Source organism: Streptopelia decaocto (genome assembly GCF_964273445.1).
Source record: "Streptopelia decaocto genome assembly, chromosome: 4".
NCBI classification, from domain to species: Eukaryota; Metazoa; Chordata; class Aves; order Columbiformes; family Columbidae; genus Streptopelia; species Streptopelia decaocto.
The window spans coordinates 64,080,422-64,107,568 of record NC_138658.1 but is presented as its reverse complement, the minus strand read 5'-3'; the positions used below and the strand labels follow the sequence as shown (position 1 = coordinate 64,107,568).

At 41.6% G+C, this 27,147-nt stretch overlaps 1 protein-coding gene across 5 annotated transcripts in view; it reads right to left on the bottom strand.

Moving 5' to 3' along the window:
• Nucleotides 1-25,961, bottom strand: part of SLC2A9 (solute carrier family 2 member 9) — a 130,374-nt gene extending 104,413 nt beyond the window's left edge. For 4 of the 5 annotated variants that reach the window (XR_014183846.1, XR_014183847.1, XR_014183848.1 and 1 more), the window contains exons 1-2: nucleotides 5,014-5,136; nucleotides 503-601 (exon numbers count right to left, since the gene is read on the bottom strand). Coding sequence is in view for 2 of the 5 variants with exons in the window: in XM_082050486.1 (XP_081906612.1) it covers nucleotides 503-601; nucleotides 5,014-5,094 (180 nt within the window). In the remaining 3 variants the exon portion in view is untranslated. Of the gene's footprint in view, nucleotides 1-502; nucleotides 602-5,013; nucleotides 5,137-6,941; nucleotides 7,028-11,691; nucleotides 11,763-25,863 lie in introns of those variants that run through there. The other variant, XM_082050487.1, reaches the window with a different exon arrangement.
• Between the last annotated feature and the right edge of the window lie 1,186 nt (nucleotides 25,962-27,147).

Genomic DNA, 27,147 nt, shown 5'->3' with positions numbered 1-27,147 from the left:
TCAACACAGCAGTTTTGAGTTCAGAAACAAACACAGCATCGCCATGAAATGCAGAAGAGGCCCATTATTTAGGAGGGAGCCAGAGGCATTATTTATAATATCAGTACTGTGGGAATGAAATGTTGTGCAACCCTCTAAAACTGACTGATATGAAGAGAAGCTGCTGAACATGTGCATACAGCTACCGAATACTCAGACTATTAAAAATACCTTATCATGCAAAAGCGGGCAAGAAGATTTAGTATTATTCTGGGCTTGGGGAGAATGAGAAACAAACCACGTGCACCCACTCACCTCAACTGCGATGTTTAGTTTCCTGACAGCTACTGAATTTATGCAAAAACCACACGGACAGCAGAAAGAAACTTTCAGGCAAAGTTACCATATGAGATTTAATCTACTACCTCAGGAGGAGTATAAAAGCAGGATGTTGGGCAGCACACACTAAATGGACAAGGCTGCCCTCTACTGATAATCAGTTCCAGTTTTGTCAGTCACTTACCACTGCAGGAGCGTTCACCACTGAGAGATTGTAACCATAAAGAAAAGACGACCCAAAAGCACCAGTTAAAGAGGCTACAATTAGACTCCCAGACCAGCTCTGAAAAACAAAGAGAAGATGCGGCCATTGTTAGTATACCTTAAATTGACGTACCTCATGTTTTAAACTCTCCTTACACTATCTTGCATAACTTTTGCAGGCGGATCTCCCAGCTGCAGAATAATGGCCTGAAACACTTTACCTTGGTGCAATTTGAGGCACAGTAAATTTGAAGTGGCAGCATCTCAGTTAGCATTTACCAAAGCATAAGTGACCATCTGAACTTCTTCCAACCTCACAGATTTTTGCTGTACACATCCCATCAGCAACCCCACCAAAAAGTAAAATGCTGGAGAAGTACATTCTCAGCAAATGAAACTGTTGGCAACATACCATCAATGCAATAACATAAGGAGTAGTGTGTATTTGATGATCCATGGGCTGACCCAACCCAGGTGAAAGTCTGTGAGATCGTGTGCCCCCCATTCCCATGCATATAAGGATTAGTGAAACTGTGACCAAACAAATAAAAATGATGCTTACAAACTAGGTTTTGTAATCCACATGCAAGTCTCCAACAGTAATTTGATGACACACACACTCCAGTGGAGACACCATTTGCCCTTTTTCCCCAGTGACACACCTGTACCTCTCCCTTTTCAGCGCTCTTCCTTCCCTCCCTCCCTCTCAGCCTGTTTTTAGCCCACCTCTACTAACAATTTCTTCTTCCACATCAGCTGTTGAATAAAACGTAGGACTGCTTAGATACTGGAGTTTCAGCCAGTTGATTTGAGAGATTCTGCATTTTAGGGTCCTTTCTACCTTGCCCAGTATTACGCTCTGCTACTCAGTTCTGCTGCATTACAGAGAGCAGCAGAAGTGACCACTGCCATTCCCAAGGGATGTTACAGTTAGTGTTTTGGTGGCTTGTTGGTTGTGAACACTGTTTTGTAGATCATGGAAGACAGCTCACCTTTCTTAACCTCTGAGTACGTTAGAGTGGGCAGCTTTTTAACGTGTCTTGAATTGAAAACAAAACCACAATCAAACAAATCCAAATGAACAAAAAAAAACCCAAACAAAAAACCAACACAAAAAAAAAACCCAACCCTCTGCTAAGAATCCAGAATTTCAGGCACAGCTCACTGTCATTTTATGTCCAGCCTCATCACTCATTGAAGCCTCAATCCTTTCAAAGGGAAAAAGATGTGCTTAAGGCAGCCTAATAAACCCAGCTTCAGTTATATCCCTTACAGCAAACAAAACAGGTTAATGAGTCAACACATTCTGTTAACTGCACAAAGCTGTATGTTTGCCTTGGAAAATGAAGATTTGGAGCACGAACTAGGTTTGTGCAGCTAGCACATGGCATAGCCACAGCAACAATGCAGCAGAGCGAGCTCCAGCAGCCTCAGGTCAAGCACAGCAGGGTAAGTAAACGCACTGTGGCTGTTAATGCGTGTCAGAGCCCACGTTTCCACACTGTCATTGCGGACTTGCTATGGTCCACGAAGAAGGGATGAGACACTCAGGTGCCAGGGCAAGGGACTGCAGCGCACAGCCCAGCGTGCGTGGGGTCTGCCATGCTCCACAGTGCCACTCCTGAGGGCTCAAAACGCCCTGTGGGACAGCTGAGCGTTTTTGACTTCTTCCACATGATGTGGGAACTTCTAAGAGATTACACAGTTCATTAACCACCCTGTTTTCAGTCAGGTCAGAAGGAAGAGCACAGGGGGAAAAAAGCCTTGTGTAACAAATACACCTCATTGAGTTAATTACATAAGCCAAATACAATTTCTTATTATTGGCCAGCTTCTTAAAATCAACCTGCCACACACATAAGCAAGCTTTGCACCATTACCTCAGTAGCAAAAAGTAGAAAATCACATAATTTCTTTCACAGAATGGTTGGGGTAGGAAGGGACCACTGAAGATCATCTAGTTCAACCCACCTGCTAAAGCAGTTACACTCAAAGTAGATTGCACAGGAATGTGTCCAGGTGGGTCTTGAACATCTCCAGAGAAGGAGACTCCAAAACCTCTCTGGGTTGCCTGTTCGAGGGCTCTGGCACCCTGAAAGCAAAGTAGTTCCTCCTCATATTCAGATGGAACCTCCTCTGTTTCAGTCTGTGCCCATTGCCCCTCATCCTATCGTTGGGCACCACTGAAAGGAGTCTGGTCCCATCCTATTGACATCCACTCTTGAGATATTTATAAACATTGATGAGATCCCCTCTCAGCCTTCTCTTCTCCAGGCTGAACAGACCCAGCTCTCCCAGTCTCTCCTCATAAGAAAGGTGCTCTAGGACCCTAATCATCTTCATAGCCCACTGCTGGACTCCCTCCAGTAATTCCTTGTCCTTCTTAAACTGGGGAGCCCAGAACTGGACACAGTGCTCCAGATGCAGCCTCACCAGGGCAGAGTAGAGGGGGAGAAGAACCTCCCTTGACTTGCTGGTCACACTCAACGCACCCAGGATACTGTTGCCTTCTTGGCCACAAGGGCACATTGTTGACTCATGGTCAACCACTTCTCTACTACACACAAGTGTTCCTACAATTAGGAGGAACTTCTACTGCTCTCAACTGAAGACGCCAAGGAGAATATTCCTGGATGTCTAACAGATTGTTCCCAATGGGCTCACAAATTACAAATGCAAGTTCACAAGTGCTATGCGGTAATCTTGATGCAATATTGCTAAAGGGCTCTGCTCCAACAATGTTAGATCAATCAGAAAAATCCTGCAAACAAAATTATTTGGATCATATAGCCTAGTGCTATTAAAAACTCCAGCAAAAGCTTAAACCTTTCAGCACAGGCAAATTATGTGCACACGAGGCTAAGTGGAAGATAATGCAGGACAACTCACAGAAGTGCTGCCAAATTAGAAAAGCCCACATCCACTTCATTTTCAAGTATTGCAAATAGGTGTGTTTAGAGCCCACTTCAATATCAAGAATTTTTTCAAGTATACAGCCTGCTGCAGAAAGCCTCAGACTTACTCAATTCAGAGTTTTACAGTTCTTGGAATATGAATGTTAACTTCTCTATAACCTGCCTCCTCACACGCTATTATAAATATTTGCTCAGGCTTCAGCCATGCCGGATAAAAGACGGTAGCACAATGAAGCAAGAACATATATATATATAAAACCAACCTGTTGCTCAGAAAAATATTAACCCTGTGGCAACACTAAGAGAGGGAAAGGGGAGAAAAAAAGTGAGTTTTACAGTGAACAGTAAACAAGGAGGCAACTACACCTCTCCCACAGGTGTTCCTTTACCTCACTGCCAACCGTCTGCTCATGCGTTGCTGCCACCAGCACAAGGGCAGGTAGGTGTGACCATCACCCCAGCAATCAGCGCGCAGTCAGGGAAGTTGCGTGTCAGCTCACAGCAAAGACCTCCAGATACCTGAGTACTGTTTACTTGTGAAAGTCCACATTTTTAGTCTTACCACAGATCCCAGGGCATCATGCTCTCAAAGCTGCTTTGGCCAACTCCCATCCTTGTTCAGTACCGCATTTGTGTCAGCTACGAGCCCTAAATTACCTTTTTTAAAATGCATGCCAGTTTGCATTTCGGTTTTCAAAACACACTTTAGAATACTGTATTTTGGTCAGTTATAATACCCTTCGCTGATTAAAAGACACTTGTTAGTCTACATAACGAAGTTTAAATAAACTGATACCGCTAAGACTTTTTATTGATATTGGGAACTTGGGTTGTGGAGCACCCCACCCGATACCCTGAGCGAGATCCAGTTTTAGTAGAGCACCAAGCACCCTGGAGCTCAGAGCAGCGCCGTGCCCGTTGGGCTCCGCCGCAGGCCGGGCGCTGCCGGCAGGTGCGCCCGCTCACACCGCGGTCCGCAGGTCGCTGACGGAGGGACACCTCCAGCCCTCTCCCCCCGGGCTTTCCCTTGCCCTGAGGACTTCCCGGTACGGGCGGTGTCGGGAAGAAGCGGTAAAGCTCCGTGCGCCCTCGCCTTGTTGTGCTCCCACTGCCAGCGGCTTCACCCGCGGGGGCGGCTGCTCTCCCCGTGCGGGCGCTCGGCGGCTGCCGGCGCTGCCCTCCGCCCGTCCTCTGGGTCCCGGCTCGGCTGCCGCGGTATTTTTAGCTCTTGCCCGCCGCCGGCCTCTTGCACCGGCACCAACAACTTTCCGAGCGGGGAAGGACTCGGCGCCGCCGCTGTGCAGCCCGAGCTCCGCCTCACTCCGGAGGAGCAGCGGGGAGTTACTCCGGCTCCCACAGCCACCGTGCACCAGTCTCGCTTTTCCTCCCTCCCCACCACGCCGGGAAAGGACCGAAATCCCCCCCTCTCCGGTTAATCGCCCCCGAGGAGCGGGCAGCGCAGGCCGGGCTCCCCGCCCGCGCCGCCGGGCTCGCTCCCGCCCCGCCGATTACCCACTGCGATCGCCACTTGCAAAACAACCCTCGGGGAGACACCGCGCCGCTGCGCGCTACTTACGCTCCTGCCCGCGCGGCGGCGGCCGCTCCCCGCTCCCCGCGCCACCAGCGTGGCCGCCTCGGGCCCCGCCGCACGGTCCATGCCGCTGCCGCACGGGCGCAGCGGCCGCACATCTCCGCCGGGCAGCGCGGGGCGCCGCGGGGGCGCGGCCGTGGGAGGCGGTGGCGGCCGCGCAGGGGGGGGCGCGTCTGGCGCTCGGGGGTGCCCGGGCGGGCGGTGGCGGAGGACGCGGCTCCCGGGAGCGGGGACAGTGGGTGCCTGGCGCAGGGCGGGCTCAAGGGATGGAACAACCGCGGCTCGTTTATCTGCGTACTTGGACAGAACTGAAGCAAACGTGCGTTGCGTTCCCGGCGCTTTGCGTGTGGGTTCGCGGCAAGCCTGTTCCCTCGGGGGGGATTTACCCAGCCATGCAGCGAAATGTCACGACAGGGTGTTCATCACGGCACCCCGCCGAGTGGCGCAGGGGCTGGGGGACCGCGGGTGCTGTCTGGAAGCCCGGGCTGCCCTTCTGTGAGGCAGAGGCTAGGGGAGGAAGGGGGAGACTTTTCCCGTGTTGCCGAAGCTGGAAAGTGAAAACACCACAAGACTTGTAGCCAATTAAGATGTTAACCACGCGGCATGTGGATATTTCCACTGCCTTAGAAGGTTTAGATCAGATATGCAGCACTACTGCTGTGTAGCAGATGGTGATTAGACGTGCTACCTGGGAAGAAAAAAAGCTTTCAGCTATTATTTTTGAGGGTACCTATTTGCAAACACAGGGATTTTTGAACTGCTTAGAGTTAACTACCCCTTCTAGTTGGCAATGGATGAGTATTAAGTGCATCTGGGAACTATTCCCAGATGACTGCAGTTCATATTGGTCTAAATCTGTGCTGTTCTGACATGATACATACCTCACAACTAGCATAGAGCTCTCCAAGACACAGTAACAATGCCATGAAGCATGGCAGATTTGAAAGTAGTTTATGACACAGCAACTTTGAAGTGTCTTTGGCTCAGATCAAGCTAAGCAGTGTTTGAATAGAAAGCCAGATGCTACTCATTAACATGTAAAATTATCATACATATTGAGAAACACCAGCATAGACAGATCATCCAGACATTTATAGTCTCTTTGAATGTCCATAAGCAGTAAAAAATATCAAGTTTGGAGAATCGAGCCTTTAAAATACATGGAGTGTATTTGAGATTTATCAGACAATCGTGTTTTATTTACTTTCAAATTGCATAGTGCAAGTAGTTCTGTTCATACTCATATACTAATAATACAGCTGCATGTGATTAACATATACGTAATTTCTCACCTTATCACACATTTTTTACCTTTTACAATCACCGTTAGTAAGTTACAGAAACTAAACACAACTCTCTATACCCCTCAAACTGCCATCCTGGCAGCTTCCCCTTGATCAAATTTCTGTGTTCCCCTGGAAAGAAGCATCATTTTGTGCTTCTCCTACATGTCAGAGAAGAAGTGGAAAAAGGGTAAGAATATACAAGATCCCACAGAGCTGTGTAAGAAAGGCATAGAGACAAAATGAAACCTCCCCAAATTTTATTTCAAAGGCACATAAACTCCGAAATGTTACCACTGTCCTCAATGACACAGTCATTCCCATAAAAGACAGGTTTTAATCTTGCCTAAACTCAAGTAATCCCAGAATGGTTTGCCTAAACAGTTTTTTGGCTTGTTCAAATCCAGCATATGTATACAGAGAAACACAGGAAAAAATGAGAGGCCCCCAATACAGTCTTCCAGTAAGCCCATTAGCAGTCCAGGTACCAAAGGCAAAAAGGAAATAGCAACATTCCTGTGTTTAGGACACTGAGCCTGTATTCATGTAGGTTCCAATTAGTTATTTGCTGCCTCCAGTCTCCATATAGCAAACAAATGTGTTAACAGAAGATTTGGGGAATTCACTCACCACTTTTTTCTTCACCACCTTGCTCTCTTTCATCTCACCATTGCTTTGCTGTTTGTTCTCCATTCTGTTACCTTGTTAGGTAATAGCTGAGGAAGAGAAGAAGGAAAGTTGTGGTACCATTCAGCTGAGGCAAGGTTTTTTTATTTGTTTGTCTGGTTGTTTTTTGTTTGTATTATGGGGTTTTTGTTGTTGTTTTATGTTTGTTTTAATGAAATCACAAATCTGATCCAGGAAGGACTTGAAAAACCCTATAAGAACTCTAACTATTCCCTTCAAAAGTCAGATCCTCATTCAGGAAGGCATAGGAGCACCAAACTGAATGCAGTTAAAAGCAACGAAAACATACCTGCTAACCGTGTTTAAGTGGTCTACTCAGAAGGTGGCATGTTCCTTGGAGAAGGCATAGTAGTTCTTAGCACAAGTAAAGTGTGAAGGGGAAAACACTACAGCATCGGGCCCTTCAGCAGATGCTCCGTCTCTACTAGAATAGGAACATCACACCCACTGCAACTACAAAAGCAGTTTAGACAGGTGGAACTGCACTACTATGGCTGGGTTGCAGCCAGGACATTTGGATTAATTGGTGGTGTGATTCTAATGATTATTAGACCTTGTATTAGCCGCGGCATTGCCTGAATGCATTTGCAAAGGAGGGGTCAATTTATTTATCTCTCTGTCAAGAAAGCTCTTGCCTGAACATCACCATATGTGCTTTAATAATGTTAAAGGACACTTTAGTCATAATTTATTAAGAAACTAAGCTGATTTCTGGCGTTTCAGAGTGGATGGATTATCTGTTATTTACACTGTGCTTCATTGCATGATCTTGAGCAGTCAGTCTTTTTAGTTAATTTAGAATATGGATTACTGGGCCTTTCCACCTCAACATCTTGAGATGACAGCACATTTCAAGATCTTTGATTACCTGGTCATTATTGTAATGATAGATCCAGTCTTGAGTGCAAGTTGTCTTGTAGACAGGAGTCTACAAGATAATGAACTATGATACATAGGGAGTAACAGTCATTATAGTAAAACAGTACATTGGAGTGGAAATTATGTTGAGGCTATCACACATACAAGTGGTTTTCTAAGAAGTCCTGTGTGACAGAAGTTCTGCCATTGGCAGTGCTGATGCCATTATATCAAATGATTCCAAGAAATCAGACTGAGCTTTTCAGTAAGAGAAGCTAGAGAGATGACAGCATCCTATAAGCTCTAAACCCAGAAAAATTACTTTCTTCCCTCTCTACCTCCCAGCGCAGTCAACACCAAGAACGTGCAAACAATTCCTTTCTGTATGCTGCAATGGGCCTTGTTCAACTCCTGCTAAATTACTCTTCAAAAAGGGCTTTCAAGGCAAAGGTAGTTCACTTGATAAGAGATGCTTAGTCTCAAACAGCTCACCTGCCCATGCCACATTTAACAAGCATACCAAAAATAATGTCAGCCTTGCTCACTGCAGCACCCACATGCCATACAGTATTTGATATATAGATAATATAGATAATTAGATTAATGAATGTTCTGACAAAGCACAAACAAAGCATCATCAAGCTGGAATTTAAGAGCTTACAATACAAAGAGTATATGGGGCATAGCACTGAAACAGGGATAATCAGAAACTGTCTGCTAAGCATCTAAATAGACATAACCTCACAGCTAAACCACTAGCAAGGGTAACTTGTGTCTGTCTTTCCTCACCACAGTTTTTTTTATATGGCAGAATATTCTTTTTCTTTAAGCAGTGTTTAAATGCTTTTATGATATGTCTGTCGTGTCTGGAAAGTGTAATTGCTAGCGGCGCACCATCTGAGGGAGTGTTAGAACTGAACTGTCCCTCCTATATTTCAGGTAACCCTGGTCTCACAACTTTTTAAGCATATCCACTTGACTGTGGAAAAAGAAACAATACCATACCCAGGACAGATATCCAGTGTGATTAAAAAAAAAAAAAAAACAAAAACAAAAACATTGGACTGGGGAAGGAGCAGAAATCACTGAAACCCTGCATGGATTTCTCAGCATTACTTTTGCAGTCTTATTGGCTTGTGTGCAGACAGAGTAATGATTACAACAAGCAGAAACCCAGTCTTCAAATTGCAATATTTGACAAAATCTAAAGAAGTGACATTCCACTCAGGGGACTGAAAGTGTGAGATTTGCGCTGCTGCTGCTGGCCATTCACTGAAAAGTTTTAACAGACAAGGTGGAAAAGTGCATTCCTCCCCCCTGAAGTTTGTGTTGGTAGTATTAAGTAAGTGCATAAGTTGTGGATTCAGAAATATTCACTCATTATTCATTTTTTATCAAGGAAGATTAGATTTGTCTGCTCCTTAGCTTGTACAGTTTGTCAGGAGGTGACCCACAAATCAGGAAAGACCCATTTATGTTAGGCCAGGGTCCACCTTCCATTTCAGTGTTGCAATCAGAGCTACAGTTTGCTTACCTACTTATCCAGCAGTTTATTTAGCTATGTATAGGTTGAGTTCAGTAGATAGACATGCCATCCAACTGACTCCTACACATTGTTAGCCTTGGCAAGGGTGTCTCAGCATTATGACTGGCCCAGCAAACTGACTTGAAAGGTATCCATAAACCTGCTGTAATCTAGTTTTGGGTTTGAACTTCTGTTGAACACTCAAGCATTCATGAACTGACTGCAAGTTAGGAAAAAAAAAAAAGCTATCAGAAAGCTTTTGTGTTCATGAAAAAAAAAAAAAAAAGGCAAAAGGACCAGTTCCAGATAAACTCAGATTTTAAATAGCCATGTTTGTTGTGTTAAGTGACAAAAATCACCAAGGAGATGACCACATCAGAAAAGCTGAGTTATGAGACAGTTATTAAGAAAAACACCTGAACTAAGTGTAAGATCTGGAAGAGATCAGTTGTTGTTCTCCGGTTGGTGTTGTTTGGGCCTGTACCCACTCAGGGCCTGTTTGCCATGTTGTTCAGATGGGCCTCAAATTACACCACACCACTGGTCACTCCACCCAAGGTACAATACAAGAAAACTTTATAAAGTTTATTTGCCGTATAAAAGGTTCCACTGACACAAATTCTTCCTGATGGGCGTACATGGCTTCCATGTCTGTTTCCAAAGTGCAAAATATGTTACCTCTATAGAAAGATTGTGTCAGCAGTGCACTACTATGGACAGGGAAAATGCGCAAGTCAGAAAAGCAGCCTCCAGCTGACAAAATTCACTTTAATTACAAACCCGCACAGCCTCTTAGGGATGAAAAGGGACTGTTTTGCACTCTTCAGAATAAATGTCTTTCAGGTGTAGCACAGAGTGGTTTGCTTTCTTTTAAAAATAGGGAGAAAGAAGCACTAAGAGAGATAACACTGCAGTAGGTTGTGAATCACAAAGCTTTGGAAAACATGTTGATGTAAAAATAACCTAAACAAACTCATTAAGTCTTATTGGGCCACGGTAGACTGACATCTAATAATTTTTGCTTTTGTGAAGGCAAAATTGTCCAACTTGAGTACTTTGGTTTACTGTGCATTGTGCTGGTAATAGGTAGGTGCTTCAGAAGGTTTTTTTTTTTTTTTTTTATTCAACACCAGAACTTCAGTAAAAGAGGATGGATAAGTCTTAAATCTCACTCCTATCCTGTAGCTTGTGTGCTGCTACCTTTTTTTTCCATTCAGCTACAGCTGAAATTCTCTATGGCTGAGCACTTGTGCCTCCCAAAAAAAGGAGCCATCCTTGCAATGAAACAGACTTGAACTGAGGACTTCCCTGTGCTTTAAGTAGATACGTCTGTCACTATTCTGTGGTGTGCACTTCAAAGAATGTGCTCCTATTCCTGGTACTGTAAATCACACCTATATGCTCACACAAAAGAAATCCACTATCAATTAGTGAAAAGATTGATTAATTAGAGCATCCAATGTGAAAAACATGTTTCAAGTTTCTACATCCCCCAAATCAGGAACAATTTATGTATTAGATCCTGATAAGTGACATAATGACCTAGTTAAAATAGGTTTTCTAGAACTCCATTAAAAACTGAAGGGATTATCATCTTCTTAGGTAGGCTTTTTTTTTTTTTTTTTTTTTAAGCTAAGTCTACTCTGGTGCAAGTGAGACTGTACAAGTCAATGCTTCTTATACTGTTCATGGAAAATGTTGAACAGTCCCAATACTAAAATAACATTGCTGGAGTCAGGTGTGGCATTACTTTAATTTGGCACAGAGCATTCCTATGGTACTGAACCATTTGGCAAGAGTTAATCTCAAATACTGTAGACATCCCCAGTTTCCAGAAATATCTGTTCTCTTAAGTAATCAGTTGACAGTGTTAAAACTGTCTATCTGTCTTTGTACCTGTATTTGTAGTACCACTCCTAAAGTGTCTTTACAAGATAACAAATTATTGTATCTGGATTTCAATACCTCATTCATACAAGTCACAATCTGATCCCTTATATTGAGAAGGGGAAATAATTAATTTCTATTACAAAATTATTTTCTTTTTAAAATATAAATTGTGGTGAAAATTAAAGCTATTTTTCATAGAAGTCTGTTAACCAGGAGAGGAAGACAGATTTCAGAGTTAATGACTGCTTATGCAGAAGCTGAGCGCTTGACTAATACTGGGAATTATTTGTTTACAAACTTCACAGAATTGGTTTATATGAAGATAAATCTATTCCTCCCTCCTGGAGTCAAACCCTTGAGAACAATGCCAAATAGGAGAAGCTGCTCCAAAGTAAAGTCCATCTCCTAGGTACTACTCACCACTTATCCAAAGTGTTCTTCACTTCCAGTGATTTCTGAGGTTCAGTGCGGTTCAGAAGCAGTCCTCTACTCTGAAACAGGGACAGTTAAAACACTGAATTAAATTCAGAGCCAGCTTTAACTCTTTTATACCTTTTCAGAAGTTATAAATATGTAACAGTAAAACCAAAGAACAGTATGACGCTTCAGCTGGAATTCATGCAATAAATCTTTCCTGCCCAATAGAAAGCCAACTGCCTTGTATGACTGCAATACCATACAAGAGTTCTTTGTTTCAGCTGCCATACAACATGAAAAAGCTTTGCTTTCAACATTTAAACCAAAAGACATTTGAAATGCAAGTGCCTAAGGCTAGGACTCACATTCATATACTCTTACCTGATTACAAGTGACCAGGTGAAGGAACACCCACAGCATTCCAGGTGCTGTAAATGGCTTTTCACAGTGATGTGCTGGGCCAGTACTCGCATGTGATACTGTGTGGCACTTGTCAGAAGTCACCCCTTTACAAGGTTTTAAAAGGCTGGGACAAACATACTGTACAGTCACAGAAACCAGAGTAATTCGTAAAAATATTTACCTTGTCTGCCACTCTGGCTCTGTGCCATGGAGAGGAACTCCATATCAGTGTTAGTTTACATGCTAAACAAAACACAACTAAGACAAGGGTGCAGTTCCTTATATCCCAAAGCCAAGCAGAGATAAGAATACTCTTTAGTGTGAAAACATGCTCTCTGTTTTGGCTTTTCCCTGCTGATACACATACTGCTTTCTCTGAAAATCCATTGTGTGTTAGATTAGGCTCATCAGGATTTCCTCAAATACTTTAATAGTTAATTTAGTTGTATTATCTGTAAACTTGCAGATGCTAAGGTATCCAAGGTGTGTTATGTAGGGAGGCAGCTGTACAGAGTTGGCTGAAACTGTAAATCCTGGCCAGGATTTAAGTAGCCTTGTTCTTATAAGGAAGGTGGTATTATTGAGCATGTGGTGCTTGGTTTGTGTTTCAGGCTATGATTGTTCTGGCAGCTCCTACAGATCACTTTTGACCCAGTTACATAAACCTCAGTGAAGTTCTCAAAATAAATTACCATCAAATTTGCTTCTGCTAAACATAGGACTCTTTCTATGGCTACAAGATGCTAATCAATGAAAACACCACTTTAGGGGACAGGAAAGAAGTTCTCCATAAGATTCCCTAGCATATTTCATCTAAAACTGTCTTAAACTTGGCACATAATATCTTAAAATTAACAGGAAAAATGTCTTGTACTTTAGTCCTTTGTAATACAGGTGTTAGAGTGGTTATAAGGAAATAGGAGATTCTCTCCTCACTCTCTGGGGTACAAACATCTTAGATGCAAGTGACAGATGATACCTTCCAGACCTATATACATTTATTTTACATAATCTACATTTTAAATGAAACTTCAAAATTTGAATTAATCCAAAGTGATTAGGTTTGTGACATCTAAAAGCAAGATGTACTACTTTTTAGTAGTCTCCATTTGTGGAAAGGATTCATTGCTCAGCATGTCCCGTGATTACCACAAGGACAAGAAAATAAGCCAAGAAAAGGCTGTAAAGCTAGCACTGCTACATTATAAAACCAGTTATATGTTATTAGGTTAGCTTTGGGAAGACAAGCCTGTTCAAAAAGCATGAATTCAATGATTACTGAAGAGCAGCGCACCCTGTGCTAGAACTAATCCTTTCAGACTAAACAAAGCTACCTCTTTGATCCAAGTTTTCAGTTAAAGTTTATAAATTTGGCCAGTATCAACTGGACCAAGAATACAAAGAAACCATCTCAAGGGCAACTTACACAGTCATGACCAAGAAAAAGGGCAGATAGGAATTGCTTTGTTAGATACCACACAAGAAAGAAACAAAGATTTTATTTTTAAATTAAAAAAATATATAATAAAAACACAAACATAATGGGCAGGGGGGTGGAAGAGAATCGTTACAAGGAAGCCTAATTTGAAAGCTCACCAACGGAATATTCAGACACAAGTCTGAAATTTTAATTTCTGGTTCAAGATGAATTTTGTCAGTGTTAGGAAGTTAGAAACAGAAATGCAGGAGTACCTGTGATAATTAGAGTGCACAGTGTTCACACATAAACAGGTACCTGGTTTCTATGAAGGTTTTCTTTCAGAAATTCAGTTTCAAATTGATGAGCCAAACTGATCCTTCCATTTTAGTTCTAAATGCCCTGAAATGGCTAAGCAGTAGTATACAGTTTATTTTTAAGCATGATTTCATAGGAAAATAAAGCATACACATACACTTCACTAGTGAAAGTGAGAAGATCCAGCTTCTTACTTGGTCAGCCCTCCCAAACTGGAATTTGGTGTCTTTCATGGCTGCATGTCCGTGACAGAAATGTATTGTGTTCCTGCACTGCAAAAACCATGGTTTTGAGAGAAAATCCGGAACACTGGCCACTTTAGTAGCCTTTTCAGCTTAGAAACAAAGTTCCCAATACGTAGGCATCAGTACAAGAAGATGTAACAAATTGGGAGCAAAACCAGAACAATAATGTTGAATATTTGAGAATACTTTTGGCTGGTTGTTACCTGACAGTGCCTTGGATCAGCTACAGCAGAGTATTTCCCAGTTCTTTGGAAGAAAAAGTGGTTAATAATTACCCCTTTGTTTTGTTGGCCATTAGTGTTGCTTTAACCACTTTCTCTCATCTACACATGCAAGTCAGGTATGCCATCATTTAGGAAAAATCTTACGAGCTATGACTTCAATGTTGTCATTATGTTAGGGTTATTTCCAACATTACCTTCCATGTAGATTAAAGCTCATTAAATCTTTGCCAAGCTGTTTCCAGGGAAGTCAGCCTAGCATCCACCTGCTATTTAGTAAATGTTGAATTAAATATTGACAAGTAAAAGCTTTTATGTTGTAAGGTCATGCCCTGAGTTAAGACCAGAGCTGCTCCTGGGTACAGGTTCATTCCAGGTGGAAAAGAAACACGCTCAGAATAACTCTTGTTATAAAGAAGGATTATGACCCAAAATGAAGGCCTTCTAGGGTGGGAATTATGGGCTCAATCCTGAAGAAGGCAGAGTACCCAGTATCTAAGGGGTTTTTGGTTGAACATTAGATAAAACTTTCAAAATGCCTGAGACCAATATGTTTGAGCTGCTTCTGTTGTCTTTATTAATGCTGTGAGCAAGGAAACTTCTTCTCACCAGGGTACTAAAAGCTGGAGCCTTCCTCCTCTCTTCGTGTTTCAGAAAAAAACTGCTTCCAGAAGGTAGATATACCTTGACAGGTGAATTCTTTACACATCATTCCCTAAAATCTCGCTATAGACATCAAGAACAGACAGGCAATTTCTACAGAAACAGTTTTTCCAAGCAGCGGTCCTATTACACTTAGGAATTGTTTACTACTCCTTGTGAAATCTTCAGAGTAGAACCAGTGATCTTTTTGAAAGATCACTCTAACACGTCAGGCTCTAACATAAGGTCCCTCCAAGATGAAGCTCCATGTTCTGACTTAGTGTCATCCTTGACCATATAATTACTCCTCCTAGCCATAGACATCATTCTTGACCTCTGTGGAGGGGGAAAATTATACAAAATGCCTTTGCATGCGTAGCACTCCCAGCCAGCCTCCAGCTTACTCAAAACTTGAGTTTCAGGGCTTGAGCTCCAGCCCGCTGGGAGCAGCAAGTGCTGCTTGAGCCTGGAGTCCACACATTCCTCACAATGCTGAATGTGCCTAAAAAGGAGGCAGAGCGAGCTTAGAGTAGATATATATACTCATGTTGCTTTCTTGTGAAAGTTGGTCCTGGAAAACAAGCTAGGAAAATAAACTTGGCCAAACTTTGCCCTATCCAGCCCCCCCCCCAGTTATTTTAAGTAGCCCAAATCTCAGCTTCACTTAAGCTGCCAGACCCTTTTAGCTTGTCTAACTGTAGTTTTAGGTCTGATATCTCATTCTTCTTGATCTAGAGACTAAAAATAATGCAGAGATATTTGCGTAACAAATTATTCTTTCCACAGATTCATGAAACAAGCAAACAGCAGCTCACCATTTATTCTCTTGAAGGCTAAGAAAAGTTACCAAAATATTACCCTCTAAAAGTAGGGAAAGATAATGTAATATAAGAATTGGCTTTAAAGTATCACTACATTCATTTGTGTAAGTAAAGCTTCCTATGTAAATACGGTAAAATTCAGTGTGTTGCCAACATAGGCATTTTTTTCACGCTTTGAGGAACTGGAGAATGGAAAACAAACTAGTGAGAAACATACCCCCCCGTCTCCCAACTTTAGCTGTGATTTCCAGGGGCATTTAAATATCTTTTGTTTTAGCTTTGAAAACATTACAGAAATGTTTCGTCACACTCAGTAGGTTTCAATTACACAAACGTAAAGACGCAAAACTCCCTTACGTTTCCACAGGTTAGGAAATACTGGGAGGGCTGATAGCTGTAGTGCCTGCTTTGCATTTCAAAAGCTGTTGAGGTCAAAGTCTGTTAGTTATTACTGTTTCCAGCAGTTCTTGGTGTCAGGGCCCCGAGCACATAGCCCGTCCTGGGCTCAGGGCCAGCTTAGAGGATGGGTGAAGGCACCCGGTCATGAGGAGAGCCTCTAACAGCGGGGACTCCCCTCCACCTTTGCTCAGGAGAGCATGGTAAGGGGATGTTCTGAGCCATTGTCCTCAGTCCAGGTTAAGCTGATCCAGAGCTTTACCCTGACCAGAAAGCCTGTCTTTGCAGCTCAAACTCAGACCTGCGTCATCACCATGGATGTGCCTGTCAACCAAACAAGGCTGTGCCTCATCCTGCATGCTGGGGTCATGGGTTTAGTGTAGTATCATTATTTGTCAAAAGCTGAACTCTTTTGGCTGGTTAACACTATTAACAGCAAATGGAATTGTCCATGAAAGAAAGATTGTATTTGCTTCAGTTGTAGTCAAATTGTAAAACAATTTTTCTGCAATAAACTTCATTGTCAGTCTTGGCTCATGGTGGTAATACTTCTTAACCACCTAATTATTTGTAATAGGTGGTCTAATCATTTAATTAGAAATTATTACATAAGCAGAACAGCATATTCCAGGAAGACATTAGAAATGAAATTAATTTCATCAATCCCAAGTGAATAAGATATCTTTGTTTATGGACTAAAAGGGCATTGACAGAAATCGGTTATTTTGCATTCAAACTTTTCCTTTGGAGAAAAGAAATAACTTGATACAGGTGAACTTATATTGCTCCTCTTCACACAAGGTTTACTACCTTTAAAGCCCATTTCTACAAGGAGCTGAGCATGTCTCCTGCAGTGCGACTGAAGGTTGAGAATGACATTTTCAAGAATAACTGCTCAAAATTCTACATCATCTTATAAAGTAGCTCTATGGAACTTATTTCTTATGCTCTCCCTGTGGTGTTGATTGTAATGTAATGGACAGAACACAACTTTGTAATAAAGGTCACAGGGTAAGAGTGGCCTACCCAAGTACCATTGAAGTGTTTCCCACTGCACAGTTGGAGGCACTGATTACTGAGGTTGAAGAACATACCCTGAGCCTTCAAAGAAGTCTAAACCTCACAGGAAGGTACTGTGTATTTGGTGAAGGGCTCTTAGTGAGACCGCTCTTCCAGAGAGAAGAAGGCCTACCTGGTAACTGCACAAGCTTCCAGACAGATGTCTGAACAGCCTCTCAGGTAACATAAGAGCACCAAGTAATAGATCTGTATAACACCTTCTGATAGCCCCATATCCTCTGTTTGGATTGCTACTGTATAAGGCTTCTTTCCACCTTTTCCACTTCACTCATACTCAAGCATTTCCCATTGTAGCAACCTTCTGGTCTGTTGAGTCTTAAGGATGGACTTTTAAGTTCAGTCCAAGCTGACCTCTGCCCTCTCTTGCTGCTCAAGGTTTGCAAGTTGAGCAAGCTACTGTAATTTAATGGTCGGAGCTAGCACATGAAAGAAACACTGATATAAGGCAAGTAATTAACAGTAAAATTGTCACTAGATTATCAGAACTACTTAGGATGTTGCAAGAGACTCAAGTTTTATTGTCAATTATGCCACCAGGATGTGATACTTACTGAATTATATGCAAGTGCATGACTCATGCCACATATTTTGAAAAATCCTGGAACACCACAATGTTACTGCATTCCACTTTGCTTTTGGTTCAAGGTACATTACTTTCATGTTAAGATTTATGTTGTTAATTAATGAAACATTAACCTGAGAACAGAAACAGGAATCTATAGGTAGTACACACTAAGACATCAGGAAGAATATGCGAATTCATGACCTTATTCCCCAAGTAAATATTGAAATAATTGGCAATTGCATAGCAGTGGTTTGGATCTAGATCACTTTACCTCCCATTTATGGTTGTAATAATTATATATATTTTTTTTTAAATTTTATGTACTTTGCATAACTTGATCTGTGAAAGGTAATTCATTACTCCAGACCAGCATAGGATACAAGAACATGCTATCTAAGCACACAAGCAAGTTATGGAAGCACTACAACACCATGCTAAACTGGATACTGGTCATAATGCTGAATTTAACTACTTCTGCATAAAATTAATTAAATCAAATTTTAGAGTAATGTACAATATGACCATTATCTGGGGATCGTATTACTCAACCTGTCACTGAATTGTTTTGAAAAGGAGGCCAGATGCGAGAATGTTTGTGCAACACTGTACTGGGGACAGTCAAATCTAAAGCTGATTGCTTGATTGTAGAAAGTAACTCTGTGTTTTAAGTGCCAGATAAAACTAATCACTCATACATACATATCAATCAATGTAGCAAAAGCCTTAATACACATAAGGTAATGGACTCACAGGTAACTATTTTAATTTGGGGAGATCTTGAAACCACTGTGGAGAGTCCTATGAAGCTGTCAGTTCAGTTCACTGAGGAAGACAGAAGAAAAATATTAAAGTCTTAATAAAAGAGTCCTTGTGTTGCTGCCAATCCAAACCTCAGCTAGCAGTGCATTTTGTGAGAGGAAAGGTTCATAACAGAAGACACAGAGAGGAGCAGATATGATGAATGCTACTGTATGAGACTAAGTATATTAAGGACTCCTTAGCTTAGGAAGGAGATATGCCCTTCCCCTGAGTTGTCCTTTCCTTGTAGAACCTTTGCAAATTACAGATAGCTACACAGTCTCGCTTTAGTAAAACTAGCCAGTGCTCTATTTGGTCTTATAATGGCCAGTAGCAGATATTCAAGGATGCAATAAGAAACAAAGCAAGTATAGGAAAAGCCTTCCCCAGTTCACCTATGCAGCTTCTGGTTATTGGTTTCTTAGGAACTTCCTAACATTGAGTGTTTGGATCCACTTTCCATGTTCCTGTTTCATTATTCCAATTTATATATTTTCTTCTAACATCCTATGGCAATGAGTACCACAGGATCAATACATGAGGTTGTCAATTTTAGCTTATTTTCTGATGACTTTTTTGGAAGCTCTTTAATTCTTGTGAGGCTCATCAGCTATACCCTACTTAAGCTAAGTCATGCTGGTTAATATGCACATTTGTGCATCAACTGTTTGGTTCTCTGGGCATGCTCCTGTCGTGCCACATTAAGCAATTATGTCTCACAGACTATATCTAAATTAGTCACTAAAACAGTTTTTGTTTTCCTAAACTTGACAAGACATCCAGTTCACACGGTCCAAGACTTCTCTGCCTCACAAGCCAAAACATGTCTTGATTTATCGCGACTGAAACACACTGTAGTTGCACCATAACCCGCCCAGTGTGCCCTAGGAATCTCCACTCATCTAAAGCTGTAACAAGCAGCCTCAGCCTTAGGTTTATCCTCTACCAATGGTGGTTTGGTGTGTTTATTTTAAAGAGGAATTGCTCTGCGCAGAAAATCTGTGATTTGGTAAACTTCACTTTTCCCGAGGTGCTGCAGTACTGCCAGGAACTGGTGCAAGACATCACTGCGCAAAACCGAGCTGGAGCCGGACTCTCCAGGGCAGAGAGAAGCCGGGCACCACAGCCATCACTGCTTGCTAGGGAAGCCAGGAAAGGGGAGTTCTCAACAAAATGGGGCAGTACAGCCTACAGAAGCAGCCTGTTGCTAGTATAGTCCTACTGTTTAAATACCCTTTGTTAGATCAAGAGGCTAACAGTGGGAAGCAAAGAGCAGAGAAGTCGATCCCATCCTGAGGAATACTAGACTACTAGCAGACTATTCCAAGTTATTAGTTTGGCTTCAGGGCAGTAGTTAATTAATGTATTTTTTTTCTTCATTTTCTCCATCCTCTCAAGCCTCCTACAATAAATTTCCCTGTTCATTTGTTTACTTCCATTTCAGAATATGTTTTAAGTTCTGCCCTCTTCACTCCCATCTTATTTGATCATTGCTAGCACTGTTTCTACCTCAGTTGTGGGACAGCAGATTTTTAGTGTCTCTGGGGAAAAGGAGTCTGACAGCTCCTGACCCTCTACACCTAAAGATCTAGAACAAGAAATATAGTTATTATGTAAAAATCTAGAGATTCTTGTGCTTGCCTTCCTCTTGTGGCTAGGAATACAACCCATCAGAATGCTAAATATCAAAAGTGTCTGTTATACCTGCTCCCCTTCCCTCCCCAGCCCAACCCCTCTGCGAGAGGCCTGCATGCACATCAGGCTGTCAGAGTGTTTGTTGTTCATGGACATTGCACAACAGAAGGTCGTGCACATCAGATGTGTAGGATGTGCTCCTGAACCCCAGAAACTGCTGCAATCCCCTTACTCTCAAGTCTCACTATGGAGAGACACAGGGAAAATAGGCCTATTAGCAAACTCATTAACTTTTTTCTGTTCATTTATTTCGTAAAATGGAGTGAATTCTGTATTAGTGAGACTAGGCCTGGTCTACAAATAAGGGCTCAGCCAGGCAGGTAACTGTAGCAGCAGAAACAGATGTCTTATAGGAAATTCTGAGGTCTTTTAGCAATATATACTGTAAAATACTTCTATGCACATTGTCTCCTCTTCTCTCCACCTCCCTGATAATTAAATTCTGAACGTAAAACTCACAAGTCTCATATACAAGATTAAGAGGTCTGCTCAACAGATGGTTAAGTCTGAAACTGCGCATTGATCTTCTGTAACATATCATGTGCCAATTATTAAGATGAAAACAACTTAGTAATCCTGTACCTGAAAGAATCTTTTGTGTGATGTTTAAGCTTCAGAGTAATCAGCATGAAAAGCGTCACATGGCCTTCTGAAGAAACACTGACAAGAAATATCCACCCTGCAGTTTAATAACTGATTATCAACAAATAGTATATTAATAGAACCAAATACTCTTATCAGCTGCACCAGAACAAGCTGATAATCTGCAAACAAACATTATAATAATGCCACTGCAGTTATTTCAACTTTGTACTCAAGATCTTAACTGACATAGAGAGAAGATCCATCAAGATCTTAATTGACACAGAGAGAAGAGACATTAAGATCCTAACTGACATAGAGAAAAGAGATATCACAGAAGAGGGAAACACCATTAATTTGTCTAAACTGAAATTCATGATGTTTCACTGGTTAGTACAGACTTTGCTGTTCCCCCTTCTTCCCTACCAGGGAACAGATAAATATTCAAGCTCTTAATAACACCTGGAAACTTGCTAGGTTGTTTCATTAGGCTGCAAAAGCATAACCCAAGGAAGCAGGAACAGTAAATAACTTGTGTCATTACTGTTGCAAAAGGGGCATGCACCTTCTAGCCAGCATGCAAAAAACAGCTATCTAATGTGCCAGAAAAAAGACAAACTTTTAATGTGGCCACTGTTACTCCTGTATGAATTCCTACTGTCTCAAAGGAAGCAGAATGATGACATACTGTACAGACATTACCTCTCTCTCTACAGCACCTGCCATCATAACTGCATTGGGTGGGCACATAAGCCCACAATATAGACATTTTCCTGGAACACCCTGAATATGTAACTCCTTGAAACAGTTCTATGCTGGTGCCAGCTCTAGTTTGATACCCTCTCAACAATGCTCAAAGCATCAAGGTAGCATAAATGCTATATTCTGCAGACCTGAAAGAATTTTTATTTCTCTCGAAAGAGAAATTTGCAAAATTTCCTCCATTCTGTCTCCTGTGGCTTTTTTTTAAAAAAAAAAAACCAAAAACAAAACCAAAAACACACACAACACAAAATCAACCACAACCCTATGATTTCCCATTCTGCTTCTCACAGAATTTGATCAAGGCACAAAACTCATTCCCGAAGCTCCTTAAACTGCTGTCCCAGTCTTGCTTTTCCTTGTATTTCTGCAAGACCAGACCATGATGTTATCCAAGGCTCAGTTCTGCCCCATGGCCCCAACATCCTCATGGCTTGGTTTTTCACTTAATCATTTTGAGTATTTCTTTCTCTCTAGGTGCAAAGCACTACCACAGCATCCTGCTGTCTGCAATTATCCCAGCCTCAATTTTGCCTGAAACCCTAGCTTAAACACAGAAAAAGGAGATGAAGAGTTAAAGTAATCTAGACCCAATTCCAGTTGGAATGAATACATTATGTGCTGCTCCTTATCTGTTTCTGGGGACATTACTTTATGCTCATATTTCACCCCCAAGTCCACAAGAGTAGATATCAATGCCAAAGATGGTTTACCACACCAGACCCCATGCCATTCATACCTCATTAAGTGGCCTCTGTCCTGACCTACATCTGTTGATTAAAGCCTGTTATCCTTCATGGGATAGGATATACCAGGGACAAGATAATCTCTCAAATCAGAGGTTAGGTTGCAGCGTATTTACATGCACATCTTTCCTGTGACTCATGCCCATACACATAGTTCCACCGAAGCCACAGCCCTCTCTGGCCAAATCAAGACTTGTTAGTGTTATGCAAGTCTCTGACTGACCGCAGATTTGAGACAGCAGATCATATATGAAGTTTTTCCTCAGATTTATGCTTCTCTGTTGTGGTGGGCTGTATGTGAAAACGAATATGGAGAAGAGTCCAACTGCATTTGGACACTGACCATATGAACCTGTCCTAATTCAGCCCCCTCTAACCTGAAGTGATCTTAACTACTGAAATGAATTGTTGTTCTATCCAGGTTGCTTGGAGATCAAAGCAAGGGAACTTGCAGATATGAGTAGGGAAAGGGATAATGTGACAGCTTCAAATAACTGCAGAGATTGAGAACAAGAACTCATGACTTTTGATCATGTTCTGGTTAACTTTTTTCCAAAACCCAGGGTGGGAGGAATCTGGCTGTGACTTGCTTTTAAGCTGCCCTCTTCTCTACAACATGTTCTTTCATGTTTGCAGGAGTTGCCTTGAAATACTGACAGCTCGGCAGACAAAACATTTTTTTAACTATAGTTGCTCCTCCTCAAAGTTACTGTTAGATGTTTTTGCATGAAATGGAACTACTTAGTTTCTGTAGCAGTGTAGGACAAATCCAAACCCTTTGTTCAAGTGTGAGAGTTAATACCACTCTCTTCAAAGTGTTCTGGCAATACACATTCTGTGTTATGATCTCATTCTATCTGCTTCGCTTGCTCAAGAGCTTCAATAGTTATTTTTTAATCCTTTTGCAAAACAGTTTGGAATCTAAAAAATTTGTACTGGAATAGCTTCCTATTATAGAAACTGAAGGTTTCTTTTTTTCAGCAGGTATCTTTCAATATTACCTATTTCAAATTTAAATTAAAAATGTGTAGTTATTGTATGACCACAAAACCCCTTGCCAATTTGTAAACCAAGCAGCAGTAATAAAGTGATAGAACAATAATAAACATTTCTTTCCCAAACTCTGTGGCGCAACTCAAAATCCTTCTGCAATTATAGCATGCTGATTTGACAACTCCCTAGTTAAACAAGCCTCTACTATTTTTCCTTCAACTGTCTGATGTTTGTTCATAAAATTTCTTCCTGGTAAGTGTCTAAGATGAGTCCAAAGCTTTATTACCCCCTTCGTATAATACCTGGGTTAGGAATGAGGAACAACTTCTGGTTGCTAAGACAGTTATCCTTGATAAGATTCTTCTGTTTCAGTGCACTGTGGAAGAAAAAGAAAATCCCTTGCTCCATTACTTGTCCATTTTCTTCTTTCTTACTCATGGACTAGTTTTGTCTGACTTGAAAGGCAGAAGTAGAGGTAAACTCTTTTCAAGCACTTTGGGTTATAGCCTAGCACCAGAAATAAGGACTTCATTTCTATTTCTTATCTGCTGCTGTTTTGACTACAAAGGAGGAACGAAGATTAATCTTCAGTGATTTGCTGTACGTTTTTAGAACCTATAATTTAACATTCTGTACTGTAACATGAGACCACTCCGTACTTCAGCACAGTGCTAATTGAAAGGTTTTGTTTCTGAAAACAAACACCAAAACAAACAAAAGCACCAAAAACCAAAACCCACACAGATTACCAGAACTGAGAAGTGGATTTTTTGCATCCTTTGATTTTCTCCCTATAGCCACCTTCTTCCTCCTCTTCTCCCCTTGCGCTCTCAGGAGCTGTGGCTGAACAGCAACATTTTCAGGCTGAGGACCAAAAGTGTTCCGCAGTGTGAGGAGGAAAGGAAGCGGTGAATGGTGAGCATTAAGTTGACAAGATGAGAACAGGAGCTCATAGGGAGAGAGCCAATGCTGTCTGGACCAGGAGCCTGGGAGGTATCAGGTCTTGTTCCTTAAGGAGCAAACAGGGCTGCCTGCAGACACGAACATCAGCTGCCTCTCCTGCTCCCTGCCAGTGGTACTGAGCAAGTCGGGTCAGCCATTGCAGGCATCTGAGACTAATGGAATCATTTAGATTTTATACACATTCTGACTCATCCTCCTATATTACAGTTAAATACATTCACTATGATTGTCTACCAATACAAGAGAGAAGTGCTTACTGCCAAACTACAGCTCTCAGCCAGACCAACTTCCAGCTTTGCTGCCTTACAGCTTTGAAATCTATCACTTAGTGCAAGTGGACTTTTTTTCGCTCTTCCAAATAAATTATTTTGGGGATTGAGCAGTTATGTGGCACTCCAAAACATGGGCATCAACTGATGAGATTATTTCTGAACAAATACAGAGAAATAAGGTTCAAAGTAAGCCAGTAAGCAAACCTGCAGACTCCTCCTGCCTCTGAGGACAGATGCCCCAAAAAGCACTTGCAGGAGGAAGGTATTTTATAGGCCTCGGATATCGTTCCTCTTAAAAATCTTGAAGTGAAAGTTTACTCCAAAGCAATTAACACCAAAGGTTATTAAAAAGAGATGGGTTTGTTTTTCTGACATACTTGACAGACTACAAGCAGTCTGGTCTTTTCTTGCCTTCCACACTGTGTGTGTTTAAGCAAAGGGAACTTTGTGGTTTGCTTTCTTCTTTCTTAGGACTCAAAGATGATGGAGAAAGATATACAAGATCAGAACCTCAACTTAAACCTACAGTACTTTACAGTGTTTTTTGGGAGAACAGCTTAAATCTTTCCTTCATGAATTGCCTCACCGTAAATAACATACGTAAAATAGAATCAGGACCCTTGACTAAGCAATGTCTTTAGTAAGAAGGAAATAGTGCAAGGGATTTCCCCACCCCATTTTCCTGCTTTCCACTTAAGAAAATATCCTTCACAGTTTTAAAAATGTATTTAGACGTAAACCAGATCCCATAAGATCAAATGGAGAAATTCCCATTAACTTACATAAATATTTGATCAGCCCTCTTAAATACAAACAAGCAAGGATACAAGAGCCTCCATCTATCTGTTACAAGTTTCTACATACATTACTACACTTTAAGAAAGCATCATATCTCCCTCCCTTTTTTTTCCCTGCAATATTACTGTTGTAAGATGATTTCCTCATGTATTGGTTAGGACACTTATGCTAGACCCCAAGTTTACAACTCAGAATTTGTGCCAAGGAGCTGAAGCTTCCCATTTTTATTTTTAAATAAGCATTATACTGTGCTTGAAGACAGAAGCAATTTGCAATAAAGCCACTTGCCAAGTTAGCATATGATCAATCTATAATTACATCAATTAAAGAAAGCATTAGAGAATTTATTGCCTCCTAGGAACACCATGGTTACAGAGTAGTGCCTTCAGAAGATAAAAGCTGTTGCATTACATGCACAGACTTCTCTCAGAATCAGAAGCTTTCCCTTAAAAAACAAACCTTTTGTGAATCAGTAAACAGATGAGTGATTGCTGGGGATCCTTGGCCGTGCTGGCACTCCAGAGAAATGGGAAACTGAAGAGCCTCTTCCTTCCCTCCCAGGGCTCCAGACAGCATTAGGAAAGACAGCCAAGCCCTGTGTTTTCAGGCAATGCAGGGCTGATGGAGGGGGAGGTGTGCCTGCCCTCCCAATCAGCCAGAAACTGCTGTGGTCTCACTCCATCCCTCTTCAGTACAGTAACCAAATATATTCCAAAACCTACCTCTGCCAAGAAAACTCTTTGCATGTCCTGAACATTCGCCCCCTGCATTGGGATGAGAGGTACTTAGCCTTAGGCTCCTCAGGAGGGAAGAAGCTGAATGGTGTGTAAGGAACAAAGTCAGCTGGCAGGTGAAGAAATGCACAGCAACTAAGCTTATCTGACTTAATATTGAGCAATTAAGTGCAATAGAATTAAGACAAAAGAGCAAAGATCAGTGTAATAGGTCTTTAGACAAGGCACGCATTTATTTTCTTTACTTTGTTAGTTTTCCTGTCAGCCAATCTGTTTTACTGCAACAAAACCTTTAAAGGACAGTAACACTTACCTTAGAAGGTCTTTGGGCTAAGAAAAAAGAAAAGGTTCCCTATGTTAGGCATTAAAACACAAATACAGAATTAGTATTAATGGAAATATCCAATTGTCTGCTTGCTATTTTTTGTCTGATCTTACCTTACAGGGAGTTCTGAGGAACACACAAGCCAAGTATTTAAAGAATAGGCACACCTCAGAAATCCTGCATTTCATAGCTTCAGTCACATGGATATTAATAAATTAACTGAATTTGAAGTTGACTCTGGAATCTAGTTGGTTCTTTCAGAATAATTTTCAAATCAGTATCTTCCCCTTCCTGAACTTTACTGGAACTCAGACTTGGGCTCACAACTATCGCAGAGATTAGCAGCTTCCACAGACTCAGCACTATTCAGCCGAAGTGACCACACGCTGCTTGAATAGGCACTGACAGAGAACAAACTGTTGTATTTATGTTAGTCCCTCACTTAAGGGTCTAAGCGTCCCTCCTCTAACATCTGCCAGATCTTCTGGCTTGGATCCAGGAGACTGTAATAGCCGTGCCAGTAACACTTATTGGTGATAAACCCTTTTTCCCAAAGAGCCATTATCACTGATATTAAATATTTACACAGTAGTGACTAGAAGACCCTGGGTTAGCCTTCTGCTTCACTATGCAGTAGGAATTTTCTTGGGAATTAACAGCACTTTGGATTAAGAAATAAGATGA